The sequence below is a fragment of the Dipodomys spectabilis genome, unplaced genomic scaffold (genome assembly GCF_019054845.1).
Source record: "Dipodomys spectabilis isolate Male_0828 unplaced genomic scaffold, ASM1905484v1 ptg000175l, whole genome shotgun sequence".
Lineage (NCBI taxonomy): Eukaryota > Metazoa > Chordata > Mammalia > Rodentia > Heteromyidae > Dipodomys > Dipodomys spectabilis.
In genome coordinates this window covers 20,751,893-20,768,872 of record NW_024870852.1, presented here as the reverse complement: position 1 = coordinate 20,768,872, position 16,980 = coordinate 20,751,893, and the positions used below count along the sequence as shown (strand labels likewise).

The window sequence follows — 16,980 nt, the reverse complement described above, 5'->3', positions numbered from 1 at the left end:
TGCTTTGGCGTTAGACACACAAACAAACCTCTGCAGAGCACTACTGTGGCTCGGTGCAGAGCTGCCTGCTTTTACTGGAGTCCCAACACCACCAGACCACCTGGGATTGATCTGTGGGGTAACACTGGCCAGCACTGGACTCTGCAGACGCCCCCTGACTTTCCTGTGCCTCCATTATCTTGTTGCTACAGGGTTGCTGTGTGAATTGAGTGCGTTAATATACATAAAGCCCTGAGCATGATAGCATGGTTAGCTAGCATCCTCCTCTTCTTCCTGCCCCAAGGAAGGGCCACAGAGAGGGCAGGGAAGTAACTGGCAACACAAAACCTTGAGAACCCAGTACTTGTGTAGCTGATAGATCCCTTCCCTGGCAGTGGGCTTAGAAGATGAGGGCGGATGAGTGTGTCCACCCATTGCAACTTGAGCCTCCCCTCCTGTATAAGGAACGAGGAACGTTTCCTCGGGTTGTGTGCTCGCTGGGCTAGTCATTGCAGCACCGCTCTACGTGGGTTTGCTCTCAATCCAGCCAGAGTCAATGAAGTGCCCACTCAGTATGGTCCTTGAAGGCCAGTGACGCTGGGGGCGCTGCTGACCTCCCTTGTAGATGGAAAGCCTTCAGAGCTTATGTCCCACTTGGTCTTGAGCTTTTTAGGTGCAATGAACAGACATGCAGACCCTGTAGCTGAAGGGGTTTCCTTGGCAGGGTGCAGTGAGGAGTTCCGGTGGCCTGGGCATGGGAAGTATGGCCATGGAAGTCTGCAGTACCTTCTTCTTTCTTGTCCTGGGGTCTTGTGCTTCCTGGATTCCGCTTGACTGTGTATTTCTGGAGTCTTCTAGCAGAGTGGTGCTCCAGTGTCCATTATCACTCCTCTTCTTTAACCCGTGTCCTTTCAGTTCCAGAGAAAGAATTAGATGAGTCTAGCTAAAGGTGGAAGTCCATCCTGTCGGCTGGGGCTGGCATATACTACCCGTGTTTTGTGGGTACCAAGCGTGGCTGAGCATGGGGGCACGTTAGTGTCTTTCAGACCATCTGCTTAGCTGTACAAGTTCACGCTTTAATAGGGGCGTGAATTTTTGGAACAATCAAGACTTGCTCAGTGGCTCGCTGTGTATTTGTATTATATATGTGTGTGTACATGCACGTATTCACCAGAGCTTGGTGCGTCTTACTCTGTAAGTTACGCCTTCCCCCGTGTGCAGCCCTGCCTCCTACCTGCAGCAGATGGGCACTGAGGACGCAGGTTCCTGCTGTGGCAGCCAAGCCCTGGTACGAGCCCTGTGCTCATCACTGCAGCAGAGCGTTTCTCCAGAAGCTGTGCTGTGGGTTCGCTTCTTTTCTGGCCTGTTGTGTACCTGGGTACCTAGAAGATTCTACCTGGAACTGCACAGGTTGTGGAGGCTTTAGGAGCATCGGGCCAGCTCACTTAAATCCCTGTAGGCTTGATGTGGTTGGAATGAACAAAAATTTCAATCTGCTCATGGGTATGGAGGTGGTGACACTGGTCAAAGTGGCAGCAAGTTCTGACCCACGTTACCATTGACCTGCTGGTGATCATAACCCTTCACCAAGCTCTGAGCCTCACACTGTGTGTGTGTGTGTGTGTGTGTGTGTGTGTGTGTGTGTGTACATGTACGTGTGTGTACGTATGTGCCCACATGTAGCCTATGTGCACTGGTACTGGGGCTTGAACTCAGGGCCGGGACATTCTCCCTTAGCTTTTTTGCTCAAGATTGGCCCTCTACCACTTACTTGAGCTACAATTTTGCTTCTGGCATTTTGCTGGGTAATTGGAGATAAGAGTCTCACAGATTTCCCTGCCAGCACTGGGCTGGCTTTAAACCAAGATACTTAGATCTCAGCCTCCTGACTAGCTAGGATTACAGACATGAGCCACTGGCACTGGCTTGAGTTCCACTATGGAAATGAGGTGACAGTCCTGTGCTGCCTCCTTTGCAGTGCTACTGGGAGCATGGAGGAAAAAAGGGTAAAAGCACTTTGCAAACCATTGAACTCTGGGCCTGGGCACTGTCCCTGAGCTCTTCAGCGCAAGGCGAGATCTCTACCACTTGAGCCATAGTGCCACTTCTGGTTTTCTGAGTAGTTTGATTGGAGATAAGAGTCTCATGGACTTACCTGCTTGGGTTGGCTTTGAACTCGCAATTCTCAGGTCTCAGCCTCCTGAGTAGCTAGGATTACAGGCCTGAGCTACCAGTTTCCTGCTGTTGGCTGTTTTTGACAGCTGATTTATGAAGCAGCCTACCTCGATTGGCCACCCTGTTTGTGAGGCTTGTGGGTGTGTAGGGGACAGACTTTCTCCCTGTTGTACTGAGAGGTTTGCACCCATCAGGCTGTGAGAACTGACATCTGTTTGGGCTGAAAAATTGACGGGATACAGGAACAACAGCTTAGCCACATGATACAGCGTGTGCTAGGAGAGGTGGCAGTCCCCGCTAGTGAGGCACTGATTGTGTGGGAACACCTCAAGGGTGCAGAAAGGTCTTTTTTATTAAGAGGATGGCTGCTCCTGGACCTGTAGGCAGGAAGTATAAATACACATTGGAATGATCCATCAGCCAGCGGCTTCCTTCCTCAGACCCTGGAGAGCGCACACACGCAGTACCACTGAGCCACCGCGTTGTCTAGGTTACCAGTCACGTGTCCCTTCTCCCAGACTTGCTCAAAATGATTTATTTCCCTTGATTTTGGAGAGCGGTGGGAGGAGGGGTCAGAGGGCCTTGTCCTCCGCAGAGGGTCTTGTGGAGAGTGTCCCCAGTGCCATATGCAGCCCTTGAGCCCTAGGCCCTTGGCCTTGGCAGTAGGGCCAAAAATAGCATTTTCTGTCCTGATTTTTTTTGGGGGGGTCCAGTCGTGGGGCCTGAAGTCTGGCCTGGGTGCTGTCCCTCAGCTCTTCAGCTTAAGGCTAGTGCTCTACCACTTGAGCCACAGAGATGCTTCCAGCTTTTTTTCTTTTTGCTTATGTGGTGCTGAGGAATCGAACCTAGGGCCTCATGCATGCAAGGCAAGCACTCTACCACTGAGCCACCTTCCCAGCCCATCCTGTCCCAATTTTTGTCCCCACTTTCTGACCTTGTCCCACAGAGAGGGGGCTCCACATTGGCCCTGGGCCGCAGGGAGGGGGGCGGGGGGGGAGTTGTAGTATGAGGAGGGAGGAAGGGAGGGACAGACAGACATTGCGGAGAGCCTGGGCCTGTCTACTGGCTTGCCTGAGTCCTCTGGCCTCTTCGGCTGACTGCTGAGCCAGGAGAGGACTGTCGACTCTTATCAGAGCACACGCTTCCCCTCCAAGATGGGACTTTGCAGAAAGTCTGCTCTTCTACACAGAGTCATTCTGACCCCTGAGCTGGTGTCTCATGGGCAGAGCTGGCCCCTGGCTGAGCTACGGGTGAGAGGGGGTCCGCCCTAATTCTATTTCCTCTTGCCATTCTCATCTAAAGGGACAGCCACCTAAGGAGAGGTTGTGGTGTGCTCTAGAGGACTCCATACTGAGTTGTGTTCCCTGTGTTACTTTCTTCCCAGGCAGCTGTAACTGTGACAAGGAGAAGTAGGGCCTCCTGGGGACCATGCCACCACCATCTGACATTGTCAAAGTGGCCATTGAGTGGCCAGGTGCTAACGCCCAGCTCCTTGAAATCGACCAGGTATGCTCCTGAGTGGAGAAGCGGGGCTGAAAGGAGAGGGGGGGGTGTGGGAGCCCTGGCACGTGCTGCCTGCAGGGAGGGGGCCCTGGGCCGCCATGTGGCCCGCTGTGGCTCCCGTCAAGTGTGGCCTGAGGAGCTGTGGCTGCAGGTGAAGATGCTCTCCCTTTCTCTCACTTTGTGTGTATGTGTGTGTTTCAGAAACGGCCCCTGGCATCCATCATCAAGGAAGTCTGCGATGGGTAGGTTGAGTGACCTCATTTTCAGTGGCAGCACCTGGCACAGAAGGAAGCCACCAGGCTAGAAGGGCCTGTGCAGGGCTCTCCAGGAGCCTGGCCTGTGTGGGGCCCTCATGGGGCCCTGCCCTCAGGGAAGGCCCTGAGACCTGTGATCCTTTGTTGGTTCTCTTTAGTTTAGGAATGCCCACGGGTGTCCTGGTAGAATCCGAGAGCCACTCTCAATGTGTATACCTCCTTTCGGGGTGTTAACCCTCCTCAAAGCCAGAGGAGGCTGGTTGTCACAATTCCACCCAGAGCTCCATGTACATTCCACTGAACCCCAGACAGGTCACTCAATCTGTTGAGCAACTGTATTAATTTTCGTTTTATTTAGTTAGTTTTGCAGTTCTGGGGTTTGAACTCAGTATACTTTGGTAGGCAGGTGCTCTGCCACATGAGCCATACCCCCAGCTCTTTTTGCTACATTATATTTCAAATAGGAACTTGCATCCTGGCCTAGGTCCGGCCTTGGACTGTGGTCCTCCTATGTATGTATGCCTTTGCATACCAAGGATTATGGCTTGTCCTGTGGTGCCTGGCTTTATTTGCTGATTCTGGACCGGCTGGAGGAGTAGCCCAGTGATATATACTCTTTCTCTCGCACAGGTGGTCACTACCAAACCCAGAGTACTACACACTCCGATATGCTGACGGCCCCCAGCTCTATATCACCGAACAGGTGAGTACTGGCTGGGCCACAGGTGGCATAGGCCTGCCAGGGACCCATCCAGGGAGACGGCACTATTCAATATACTTAATTCAGGTAGCTCCAGTTCTTGAGTGAGGAGCTGCTTTTTCTGGACAGAGGGTCTCAGAATCGAGGGACACCTCTTCCCTCCCACCACCCCCTCCAGGGATTCCAGAGTCTGCAGCTGAGCTGTTCAATGGGGCAATCTTTGCATAGGGCCTAGTCATGTTCGCCGTCATTTGCATTGTCTTAAAATGGGAGTGCTGTGTAAGTGGTTGTTAGGCTGTATTGTTTAGGAAATCATGACAGGGAGAAAATCTGATGTTCAAAAGCAACTTTTTTGCCCGGCCCTGGTGGCTGTAATCTTAGCTACTTGGAGGCCAAGAATTGAGGATTGCAGTTTGAAGTCAGCCTAGTCAGGAAAGCCACGAGACTCTTATCTCCAATAACCAGGAAAAAGGCCAGAAGTGGAGCTGGGGCTCCAAGTGGTAGAGCATTAGCCTTGAGCACTAGCTTAAGGCTAGCTCTCAGGCCCCAAGAATAGCAATAAACAAAGTTCAACTTTTTTTTCCTTCACACATATTTTCAATTCATCATTTAACTGATTATCCATGATGGAAACCTGAAAACAAGAAAAGCACACTATAATTTAAAATGACCACAAGCTGAGTGTCGGCGGTTCACGCCTGTAATCCTAGCTACTTGGGTGGCTGAGATGTGAGGATTACGCTTTGAAACCAGCCCAGTCAGGAAGAGCCATGAGTCTCATCTCCAATTAACCACCAAAAAGCCAGAAGTGTTGCTATAGCTTAAGTGGTAGAGTGCCAGCCTTGAACAAAGAAAGCTGAGGGACAGCACCTAGACCCTGAGTTCAAGTCCCAGGACCTTCACACACACCAAAAACAAAGCTAAAAAAAATCCTGTTTTCCTATTTTCTTTGTCACATTTTATTTTGTTTTTTTTTCTTTCTGTTTTCCAGACACGAAATGATATTAAGAATGGGACAATCTTACAACTGGCCGTCTCCCCGGTAGGTCCTCTATCTGCCTAGGTAATTCATTAACTTAAAAGTGCCTGCTGGTTGGGAGTGTAAGGGGAGGCACAGAACTGGAGGGACAAAGGGTGAACAATGCAACAGTGGTACTCACTGGACACTTTGTTGAAAATGAACTGTGCAGCTTGAGGGTGGGATGGGAGAAAAAACTGGGAAAGCAAGGGGAAAAAATGCTCTTTACCTGACTGTAACCCCTCTGCACATCACCTTTATAATAACAATAAAAATACTTTTTAAAGTGCATGCTGGGCTCTGGTGGTGCATGCTGGAAAATCGAACTACTCAGAAGGCTGAGGTCCAGAGGATCATTGTTTAAGGCTGTGCCTCAGCAGAAAAGTCCCAGTGATTCGATCTCTAAAATAAGTAGGAAAAAAGCAGGGTTAGAGTGGAGGTATGGCCCAAGTGGTAGAGTGCCATCTGAGCAAGCAGGCCTTTGCTGTATCTCAAGACCTATCTAAAAAAAGAGAGAGGGCTGGGATATAGCTCAGTGGCAAAGCGCTTGCCTAGCAAGTACAACGTCTTGGATTCGATCCCCAGTACCAAAAAAGAAAAAGACAAAAAAAATAGTTAATAAATAAATAAATAATTAAAAAAAAGAGAGAGAGGGAGGGAGGGGTACGTGGAGTGGGCAGTCATAGTTGAGAACAGGGAGATTGTCACAGTGGAGGAAGGTGTAATGAGCAGAGCCAAGGCCAACCACAGAGAAGGATCTGGGAAGCCAGTGCTGGGCTGCACAAGGCCAGCTCTGGTGGGGCAGGTGGCGGCCGGATGGAGTGGACTGAGTAACAGAAAGGTTACTTGGGAAATAGAGAGCCTGAAGTCTACTGCTAGATAAAGACACTTGATTTCAAAAGGTAGCAACTCAGAGGGGATATGCAACAGAACATGCTACAATAAAAATAGGTAAAATACTGGCTGAGTTCAGTGATGTATGCCTTTAATGCCAGCACTTTGGGAAGTAGAGACTGGGAAGATCATGGTTCAAGATGAGCCTGGGCAAAAATTAGATTCCCATTTCAACAACAGGCATAGTGGTCATATTATAATCCCAGGGATGGTGGGAGACATGGGTAGAAGAATCACTGCTGGAGGCACCCCACAAGATCCTATTTGAAAAATAACGTATGCAAAAGGCTGCAGGTGTGGCTCAGGTGGTAGAGAACCTGCATAGCGGGCCCAAGACCTGTACACATCTCAGTTACCTCCCCATTAGGTAAAACATGAATGTGTTTCAAGAATTGTGAGGTTTGACAAAGAGCTGCTGAAAAGTCACTGTCCTGCCCTCACCTACCCAGTGCCACCTCTGATCTTTCAGTTGCTGATTTCCGGCACAGTTGTGTGTGACAGGGGAGCTGAGGACACACAGCTTGCTGCTTGTCACACAGCTGGCCGAGCCTGCTCTTGAAGCCCAGCCTATGTGACGCTAGGACAGTTTTCTTACTGTCATATTCTTTGCCTCCCCCATTTCTCTGGCCTTCTCCCCTCCCTTGAAGCTGTGCTAACTTAGCGTGCTGCTCCGGGAGTCCTCACTCCACCGAGCGGCCCAGAGTGCTGTCTCCAGAGGAAAACTGACACTCAGACTGGAAGTTTCTAAGTGTGCTACAGCCAGGGATCTTCAGATTGTTCTGGTGGCTTTGTGCAGCACTAAGAGCAGGGTGCAGTGACAGCCCTCTGGGGGGGCCGCTGGCCTGACTCCTTGGCTGGCCACAGAACTGGGCTTTAGTCACTTGCCAGACACTGAGAAGAAAGGTGAGGAAGAAACATTTTTGCCCTTAAGGTTCTTTTTTTTTTTTTTTTGGTCCGCTCGTGGGGCCTGAACTCTGGGCCTGGGTGCTGTCCCTTAGCTCTTCAGCTCAAGGCTACCACTTTACCACTTGAGCCACAGCGCCACTTCCTGCTTTTTTCTTTTTGCTTATGTGGTGCTGAGGAATCGAACCCAGGCCTCAGGCATGCAAGGCAAGCACTCTACCACTGAGCCACCTTCCCAGCCCACCCTTAAGGTTCTTTAGAGCTGAGAATGTTCAGTTAAACAATAGGGAAGAAGGGAGGGAGAGAACCAGAGAGAGAGGGAACTGCGGAGAGGAGGCTGGCCATGGGGCAGTGTCCTGTGGTGGGGAAGTGAGGCCTTCACCATCTTTATAAAGCGGGATATCTGCTCCTCTTCTCTGGGGACTGCTCCTTTGGACTTGGAGAGAAAGTTTCGTTTGTTTGTTGTTACTGGCAAGCTTATCACATTGTAGGATTAGAAGGGACCTGAAGGGTCATCAGATTAGGTTCTGTCCCTGTGGTAGTTGCTGTCACATTCTCCTAGGACAGTGACAGGAGCTCCATTCCTCCCTGAATCCTGCTGCTGCTGCTGGGTTAATGATAAGATGCCCGTTACGCCAGGGTCTGCTTCTCTGACTCTCTAGTTACTAATCTACCTTCGCCTGCTCCAGAGCCCAGAGGGGCACAGACAACATACGGATTGGTTTTGGCATCCTGGAAACTCCCTGATTGACCCCATACACTTTTATTTAGCAACTCCTAAGCAGTGTGAAGAACTGATTCTGCAGAGAGGCCCCTGGGGCTCTCCACGGCAGTAACCTGCCACAAGGAGCAGATGGCATGTGTTTTGTCCCTGATCTCACAGTCCCGGGCCGCACGCCAGCTGATGGAGAGGACCCAGTCATCCAACATGGAGGCCCGGCTGGATGCCATGAAGGAGCTGGCCAAGCTCTCCGCCGACGTGACGTTCGCCACCGAGTTCATTAATATGGACGGTATCGCTGTGCTGACGAGGCTCGTGGAGAGCGGGACGAAGCTCTTGTCCCAGTGAGTGTTACTGGGGACTTCAGAGGCCTACTAAGCGCTTACTTCCTACTGCATGAATCAGATACGGACTCACCGAGCAGGGACAGTGTACTGGAGTCCAGCAGAGGCCTGGCTCACTGTGGTCCTACATCTGAGGCCATGGGCTTGCACACGTCATGGTACCCTGCCATGCCCCCTGAACTGTAAAATAGGGGCCCCAGTCATTTATAGAAACACCTAGCCTGCTGGGTGCCAGTCGTCATACCTGTCATCCTAGCTATTCAGGAGGCTGAGATCTGAGGATTGAACTTCAAAGCCAGCCCGGTCAGGAAAGTCTGTGAGGCTCTTATCTCCAGTTAAACCACTGAAAGGCCAGAAGTAGAGCTGTAGTTCCAAAGGTAGAGCGCTAGTCTTGAGCAAAAAAGCTCAGGGACAGCACCTATACCCTGAGTTTAAGCTTTAGTACTAGCACCAAAAAAGAGAGCGAGAGAGAAGAGAGTGAAGGAAGGCAGGCAGGAAGACAGACAGGCAGGCAGGCAGAGCTGAGAACTGGTGGCTCATGCCTATAATCCTAGCTACTCAGGAGGCTGAGATCTGAGGCTTAAGTTCAGAGCCAGCCAGGACAGGAAAGTCCATAAGATGCTTATCTCCAATTAGCCACCAGAAAACCAGAAGTGGTGCTGTGCCTCAAAAATAGTAGAATGCTAGCTTTGAGCAAAAAGCTTAGGGACAGTGCCTAGGCCCTGAGCTCAAGGCCCATAACCAACCAGAAAAAACAAAGAGGCAGGCAAGCTTGGCCTGGCGACAGTCTAGAAGCAGAATGGACTGTTGTCTCCCAGGTGCACTCTCTCCCTCTCCCCAGCCCCCTCCAACCACATGATCACAAATACACTGGCCTTCATGTCTGTTTGCTGCTGGTTCCCCCACTAGGTGTCTGGACCCCCACCTTCTCAAGGAGGAGGAGACCAGAACTTGATGTCCCCATGAGCACCTTTTATACCCTCCAGAGTAGATGAGGCGAGGCCACACCTTTCACCCAGCGGTTCTGTGTGAACCCGCAGAGCCAAAGCAGGCACACAGGGATTCACACATCTGCTCTCAGGCGAATCTTCAGCCAAACCAACCAACAGAGCCTAGGTGTTTGTTCTGAGGCTTAGATGTTCCAGCTGCACTGAAGTCTGGAAGCCTTCAGCTGCCATCAGGAGTCCTGCAGTCTCCCAGAAGATGTGGGTTAGACTGACCGGGCCTTAGTTTCCTCCTCTTTAAAATGAGATTACCTCTCAGTGGTTGTTAATAATGAGAATGTGTCTGAACATGCTGAGAAGTAGAAGAGGGTTTGTTAATTACAGAGCCCTATACACATGTACAAAGAGTAAAAGTGTAAGGAGGAGAAACTAAAGGCAGTACACTCCTTTCCTACCAGCATTACCCTGAGGGCTCTGCGCACAGGTCAGCCTGCCCTCGCCGTGGCTCAGGGAGGTTAATGCTGAGGGACTAACTCCACTCTTCTGAGGCGGAAGCTGAAGATTGAGGGGTAGCTTTGCATGACTAGTAAGTGACTGAAGAGGAACTGAACCAGGTTGGGGGCCTTGTACTCTTTCTCCCCCATGCTGCTGAAGGTAACATGGGACGTAAGCTCCCTCTTTCCCCAGCAAGTGTCCAAGGCTGGGAAGTCTCTTTGTTTGGGTATCGTGGATGCGTGAGTCTCTGTCCTGTGCAGCAGCATGGGGAAGGTTAGCCTCACGAGCCAGCAGCCTCTCATTTGCAGTGAGCAGTATCTGGACTGAATCGGCTCCACATCTGGCCAAGGCTACGCGCAGGCACTTCCTGCTGCTCCGGCCGACTCTCCATGGGGTGTCACACTGAAGTCTCTGCCCTGTTGTAGTTGCTGTCACACTATGTTCACAGATCTGAATCTTTGTATTATTTTGTGTGTGTGTATGTGTGTGTCACACATGTCTCAGCTACAGTGAGATGCTGGCATTCACCCTGACTGCCTTCTTAGAGCTCATGGACCATGGCATTGTCTCCTGGGACATGGTTTCAATCACCTTTATTAAGCAGGTGAGGCCTCTGCTGTTCTCCTTCTACCCCCAGCCGCCAGGTCGCTGTACAGATAGGGCAGATAGGGACAGTTGGCCTGAACACTCTACCAAGGGTCAGCTTTCTATTCTCTGGGTACCAGACTTTTCATCCCCAGGCTCTGAGTTCTGTGGCTCCTGAAAGATTCACATGGTGTTTTACAGATGGATTCTCAACCTGATGGGCTCTAACTTGATAAACCCATTGTAAGTTGAAAATATCACCAGATTGAAAATGTGTTTGCAGAACCTAACTGACTGAACATCCTAGCTTAGCAGCCCAGCCTGCTGTCAGGTCTCTGGTTCCCTGTCACTGAGGCAGGCCCAACTCGGGGCCCAGCATCGGGAGAGGCTAGTGAGCCCCGGACAAGAGCAAAAGTTTCTCCAAATGCATATAACTCGTGTGACCCTGAAAAGTGGAAGTAGAGCAAGGAGAGCCAGATAGGAAGTCAGCAGCCATCGTCTCTCAGGGCGAGAAGGTTGAAGGGGCTCCCAGCAGAAGATGATCAGAGTAGAACTGCCAGTGAGACTTAGAAGCAACCAGTCAGTCAACTGCTACCCTCCACGAGTCTTCTGACCTGCTTCCCTAACTAACTCTCCCTTCTTGATGGATAAAAATGCATGATTGTCATTTCCAAATCTGCTTTCCATTCACGAATCTACAAGGTAGCCCACGTGAGTTGTCCCAGGGACCAGAGAGGGTAGAAGGGCACTTCTGCTTCTGCCTTTCTTTATTCTACCAAAAGAGGTAGCGTGGATTAGAAAACTGAGCTGAAAACAGAGGCTAGAGTTAGACCCCCCGACCTAAGATGGCCCAGGTTGGTCTGGAGTATTGGGGACTTTCAGCACTGGGGGCGTCCATGTGCCTAGGAAATAAAATGAGGGTTGAGAAGAGGGGAAGGTGAAAACATTTCAAGGTCTTTTCCGCCTCTCCAAGTCTGGCAGTGTGGAAGGAGAAAAATCTACGTCAGGAGAAAAGTAGATGGAGATAAGTGAAATTCCAGAATTGGCAAGCCTTTGGCTTTCTCAGGCCTGCAGTCTTATTTTGAAAACAAAGATTAAACTTGGGTTTGGAGAAACAATCAAGTGGCTAGTATAATCTGAGCTGAAGGGATCCATGCCTGGGTCATCCTGGCACAAGGCTAGGGTAGCCATACACCAGACAGCAAGCCTTCCCAGCCACAACTACAGGCAGCGTGCCTGAGGGCAGAGCCTTAGAGCTGGTGCCAGGCTCAGCTGGGTGACTGAGGGCCTACCTTCCTTGGGCCCTGAGTTTTCCACTTAACATGCCTCTGTCTGGGTCTAGATTGCAGGGTATGTGAGCCAGCCCATGGTGGATGTGTCCATCCTTCAGCGGTCCCTGGCCATCCTGGAGAGCATGGTCTTGAACAGCCAGAGCCTATACCAGAAGATAGCAGAGGAGATCACCGTGGGACAGCTCATCTCCCACCTGCAGGTGTGAGTAAGAGACCCCGCCTCCCCTCCCCTCAGCATGTGTTCTTTCCTCTCTCTGCCTTGTGTATGGTCCACACTGTGCCCATGCCTTCAGGACCTCTTCCATGCAACTGTTGGAATTCCTCCTGTAGTTCAGTCGTACCATGACTTCTCCTGCCTGAAATCCTCACTCTATGTGCCCTTTAGGCTCACATAGAGGTTTTCTCAGTCTCTGTACCACCCACATGCCAGGCTGCGTTAAAGGCTGCTTCTCCCAATGCTCTAGTGGGCTCTGTTTATACTTTTGATAATGCTACTTAGATAAAATGCTGTATTTTTGTTATGTTGCCCACCTGAAACTTTGACCCCTTAGGGACAGTCATTCTTGTACTCTGATTTAAGTAGAAGCTCATTTTGTATCTGTTTGATGACCCTTGCTGGTGTACTGTGGCAATGTGAACGGTGTGGTATAGGCCTGCAAATCCAGGCTCTGCCGCCCTCAAGGAAGGTCTCCGCCATCAGCAAGCTACTTAATCTTCCCTGGCCTCAGTTGCCTCTCCTCTAGATTGGGGCTAATCCTACCCCCACTTTCCAGGCTCTGGGGCCCAAAGGAGATAGGAAAAAGGACTAGCATGGTTGCCACCCCAGACTAGCTGTTCATTAAATACATTAAATGCCTGCCTGCCTCCCTCCATCCCTCCCTCCTTCCCTCCCTCCCTCCCATCCTTCCTCCCTCCCTCCCCCTATTTTTTTTATTGTGAAAATACCATACAGAGGGGTTACAATTACATGGGCAAGGTAATGAATACATTTCTTATCAAGCATTGTTGCCTCCTCCTTTGTTTCCCCTTCCCATCTCCCACCCCCCCACCACTCCCCATCCTGGCCAAAGTTGTAAAGTTCATTTTTGTCTCAGCAAGGCAAAATTTATTTCTGCTCAGAAGAATGTGCCATTGGCAAGCAAGCACTTTTTGTTTATTTTAAAAACACTTATTACATCCCAACACATTTCTACAATGAAGCCCAATAGAGCCTTGGCGTATGCTTTCTTTCCCCTCCATTCTTTCTCGCCACTTCCACGTGGGAGTTGGTTAGAATGGGGCCAGATCCCCTGCAGGGTTCGGGGACTTAAGCACCCCCAGATTTGGGGGCTGATTTCCCACCAGCCCTAAGGAAAAGAGCACAGTGACTTCTTTGCAGCTATGATGTCATCCTGTAACTCCTAAGGAATTAGTCAACCCTAGCTTTCATACCAAAAGAGCCAACATGGCTGATGAGGGAGAAAGGGGCGTTAGGGAGCCTGATTGCAGGGTTTTCTGGTGACCTTCCACCTACCCTCCATTCCTTGGTCTCTTGGGGATGGCCTGGGGCCAGGGCACACAGCATTTCCTAGAGGTAGGCTATGATGCGCTTTGGTCTTGCATGTGTGTGTTTTTCCTGTGTAGATGGGAGATGTAGCCCCTCCACCTGACCAGGAGGCCCCTGCCTCCTCATGTCAAAGATATGTCTAGGGCAGGGAATGTGGGTAAGTGGTAGAGTGCTTGCCTAACATGCATGAAGCCCTGGGTTCAATTCCTCAGTACCACATAAACAGAAAAGGCTGGAAGTGGCGCTGTGGCTCAAGTGGTAGCGTGCTAGCCTTGAGCGCAGAGAGGCTCAGGGACAGTGCCCAGGCCCTGAGTTTAAGCCCCAGGATTTGCAATAAATAAATAAATAAATATAAAAAGATATTGGCTCAGTGGTAGAGCGCTTGCCTTGCATGCCTGAGGCCCTGGGTTCGATTCCTCAGCAACACATAAGAAAAAAGCCGGAAGTGGTGCTGTGGCTCAAGTGGTAGAGCTGAAGAGCTGAGGGACAGCGCCCAGGCCCAGAGTTCAGGCCCCACAACCGGACCAAAAAAAAAAAAAAGATATGTCTAAGTCTTTTTTGCATCCCAGATGCCTTCAAAAATCCCACTGCGGATTCTCATTTCTTTGGTGTGTGTGTGTGTGTGTGTGTGTGTGTGTGTGTGTGTGTGTGTGTGTGTGTGTGTGTGTGTGTGTGTGTGTGTGTGTGTGTGTGTGTGTGTGTGTGTGTGTGTGTGTGTGTGTATTGGGGCTTAAACTCAGGGACTTGGAAAACATAGTCCACTAAATAAATGTATAGTGTGTGTGTGTGTGTGTGTGTGTGTGTGTGTGTGTGTGTGTGTGTGTGTGTGTGTTGGGGCTTAAACTCAGGGCCTTAGCTCTTTTGCTCAAAGCTAGTGATCTACTGTTTGAGCCACAGTTCTACCTCCTGCTTTTTGCTGATTAATCAGAGGTAAGAGTTTCACAGACTTTTCTGCATGGTCTGGCTTTGAACCTTGATGCTCAGCTTTCTACCTCCTGGGTAGCTAGGATTGTAGGCAATGAGCCTACACCATTTTTGAGGTTCACAGATTACATCTCTGAGTACTACGTTAAGAATCCTCACCCTAAAATACAGTTTAAATTGCTAATTTAAATTCTCTCATGTTAAACAGAGTTGCTAATGAGAACATTTGGGCTGCTTAACGGTTCTTTGTCTTTTTTATTAGTATTCTAATAGAGTCACTTCCTGATAAATCTTGGATAGCATTCTGTTTACTGTCTTGGATAGATTCCTATTGTGGAATGGCTGGGTCAAGAATGGGCCCACTTGAAATGCTTTTGAGACTTCAGCCTTGGGTTATTATTTGATTAGTCTGTAAGTAATTGCTTCAAGCTGTCTGTGAGCTTGGTCTTGCTGTTCAGTCCTCTGATCTCCCTCTTCATCTGTCTCCATTGACACAGCTCCAACCAGGAGATCCAGACCTATGCCATCGCACTGATTAATGCACTGTTCCTGAAGGCACCTGAGGATAAGCGACAGGTCTGTGGCTGCCTCTTCAAACCTGCCATTTGGGCTCTTCCAGAAGAATTCCTACTGTACCACCTCCTTGCTGGGCAGAGAGCAGAAATCCAGCTGTTTTCCTAAGAGCTTCTCCTCCTGGTGTTCTATGGCCAGAGCTGAGCAGGGTGGCTTTGGCAAGGAGCTCTTGGGGAGAAACTGTTGGGGGAGAGACTAGCCGGGTGTTGGATCAGAATGGGGCCTGAAAGCTTTTCCTCTGGAGGCCAGACTATAAACATTTTCTTAAACCTCACAAGACTCTGTGGCAACTCTCCAACCTGGCTCGCGTAGTCTCAGATAATAGGTAAATGAACAGGCACGGCGTGCAATCAGGCCTAACTTACTGAGTCCTAGGTAAGAGAACAGGGAAGGGAAAACCCTCTGGTGTCATTGTTGAGGTCAGGGGGTTGTGAACAAATGGCACTTAGTGCTAAGTTTTGTTCTTGAAGTCCTTTGAACTGAGTTCCAAGCCCTTTCCTCTACTCATCAGCTGTGTGACATACAAATTGCTGAGCCTCACTGGGAATGTAGGAGTAATGACGTCTGCCTTGTTGACCTCACAAGGTTGTCATGAGGAACAGCATGACCCCGTTTTACAAACGAGGGCGCCAGGAGTACCAGGCCGCAGACAGGCACTTATCCCTTGAGCCCAGGGTTCTGGGACCAAGTGCTTTTCCTGCCTGTGGTTGGACAAGTGTTTTTATCCTCCTCAGGTCTGCTTGTCTCTGTAAAATGAAAGGATCAGATTAAATGATCTCTAAGGGCCCATCCAATACTGCCATTCTAGATCTCTCTGCTGAAAGCCCAAGTCATGTACGACAGTAAGACTTTCTAATTCTGTCACTGTCATGGGCTTGGCGAGATGAGTTCCGAGTGGAATTGAGTGTCAGGCTCTCGGGAGGCTCTAGAGGGAGGTACAGGAGTGTCTGTGCTTTGTCTGTCCTTGTCTGTCTTGGATGGTGTAGCTCTGTGAATCTCTTCCCATCCAGTCCTTGTTTGAATGTAATCCAAAAGCTCATTCTGTCTGCTTCTCTCTGTGCTTTTGCTTTCTGCCGGCAGGACAAGCACCTTAATCCTCTAGATCTGCCTGTCACTGTAAGTAGCACCACTGTGGAAAGGGCCCGGCTCTTCTCAGAGGGGAGGTCAAAGCGGGGCAGCAGTACACAGGCTGACCTCGATGTTCAGGGAACCCAGTGCTCAGGGAAAGGTTATGTACTGTCCATCTCACTGTCCAGATGGGCAAGGGAGCACTGGGCGGAGAGGAGAGTCCCAGAAGGACTGAGGGATGTCTGCCCAGGGGATGGGACCCAGGCTTTCCTGTGATATCCCTTTGCCTGAGTCCGGTCTATAGCATGCATGAAGGAAAGCCAACCTGAGTAATGCGAGTGCGTGTTGGCTAACACTTGCCCTGGAGGGGAAGGCAGAGGAACTGGGAAAAGCTGGCAGAACAGATGAAAGCATGGTGGCCTGGGAGCCGCAGCTCCTCGGGGAGCACGGGGCGCAGCCAGCCTCAGCACTGGTGTGCGTCTAGATGAAGCCGAGGCCTTTGCAGGACTGAGTTACAACCATTGCAGTCTCTTCAGAAGTAAAGGATGTGTAGATTTCTGAGAGATTTGTCAGTAAGAATGGAGAAAATAACAGTGCTGACAGAACCCTTGAAACTAAAGTCTCTAGAAGATTCATTGATCTAGGATACTTTACTGCCAAATCTGAATCATAGGAACTTTTTATGAGAATCTGCCCCTGAAGACCCCTCCACCCCCCACCCCCCAGCGTAGTGTGGATTTATAAGGTAGCCAAGTGCCAGGTGGCTTCGGTGTGGGCATTGTGGGGTGCAGGCCGAAGCGCCCCGGTTGAGTCAGTGCTTTGTTGGAGGTGGGGCCATGCAGCTGGGCCCCGTGCTGCTCTCTGCTCCGCATGCAGTGTCCATTGCCCAGCTTTCTCATGACAGTGTCTCGTCAACAAGCCGTCCACGTCCCTCTCCGAAGGTGATATAGTTGATTACACACCATCAGGAAGGAAAACTCCATTTGAGTTAATTGGCACTCATGAAAAAGCCAATGTTAGTGTGTTTTAGAGTGTGAAATGCATTTGGTGGTTAGTGGATTT

General features: G+C 50.2%; 1 protein-coding gene across 2 annotated transcripts in view; it reads left to right on the top strand.

Annotated features, from left to right (window-relative positions):
• The window catches only part of Elmo2 (engulfment and cell motility 2), a 39,598-nt gene that overhangs the window by 7,798 nt on the left and 14,820 nt on the right, over positions 1–16,980 (top strand). Inside the window, exons 2-9 of one of the 2 annotated variants that reach the window (XM_042694272.1) lie at positions 3,539–3,660; positions 3,859–3,899; positions 4,542–4,614; positions 5,603–5,653; positions 8,310–8,491; positions 10,435–10,534; positions 11,858–12,009; positions 14,775–14,853. In XM_042694272.1, coding sequence (XP_042550206.1) covers positions 3,583–3,660; positions 3,859–3,899; positions 4,542–4,614; positions 5,603–5,653; positions 8,310–8,491; positions 10,435–10,534; positions 11,858–12,009; positions 14,775–14,853 — 756 coding nt within the window. In that variant the 5' untranslated portion in view covers positions 3,539–3,582. Of the gene's footprint in view, positions 1–3,538; positions 3,661–3,858; positions 3,900–4,541; positions 4,615–5,602; positions 5,654–8,309; positions 8,492–10,434; positions 10,535–11,857; positions 12,010–14,774; positions 14,854–16,980 lie in introns of those variants that run through there. The other variant, XM_042694274.1, reaches the window with a different exon arrangement.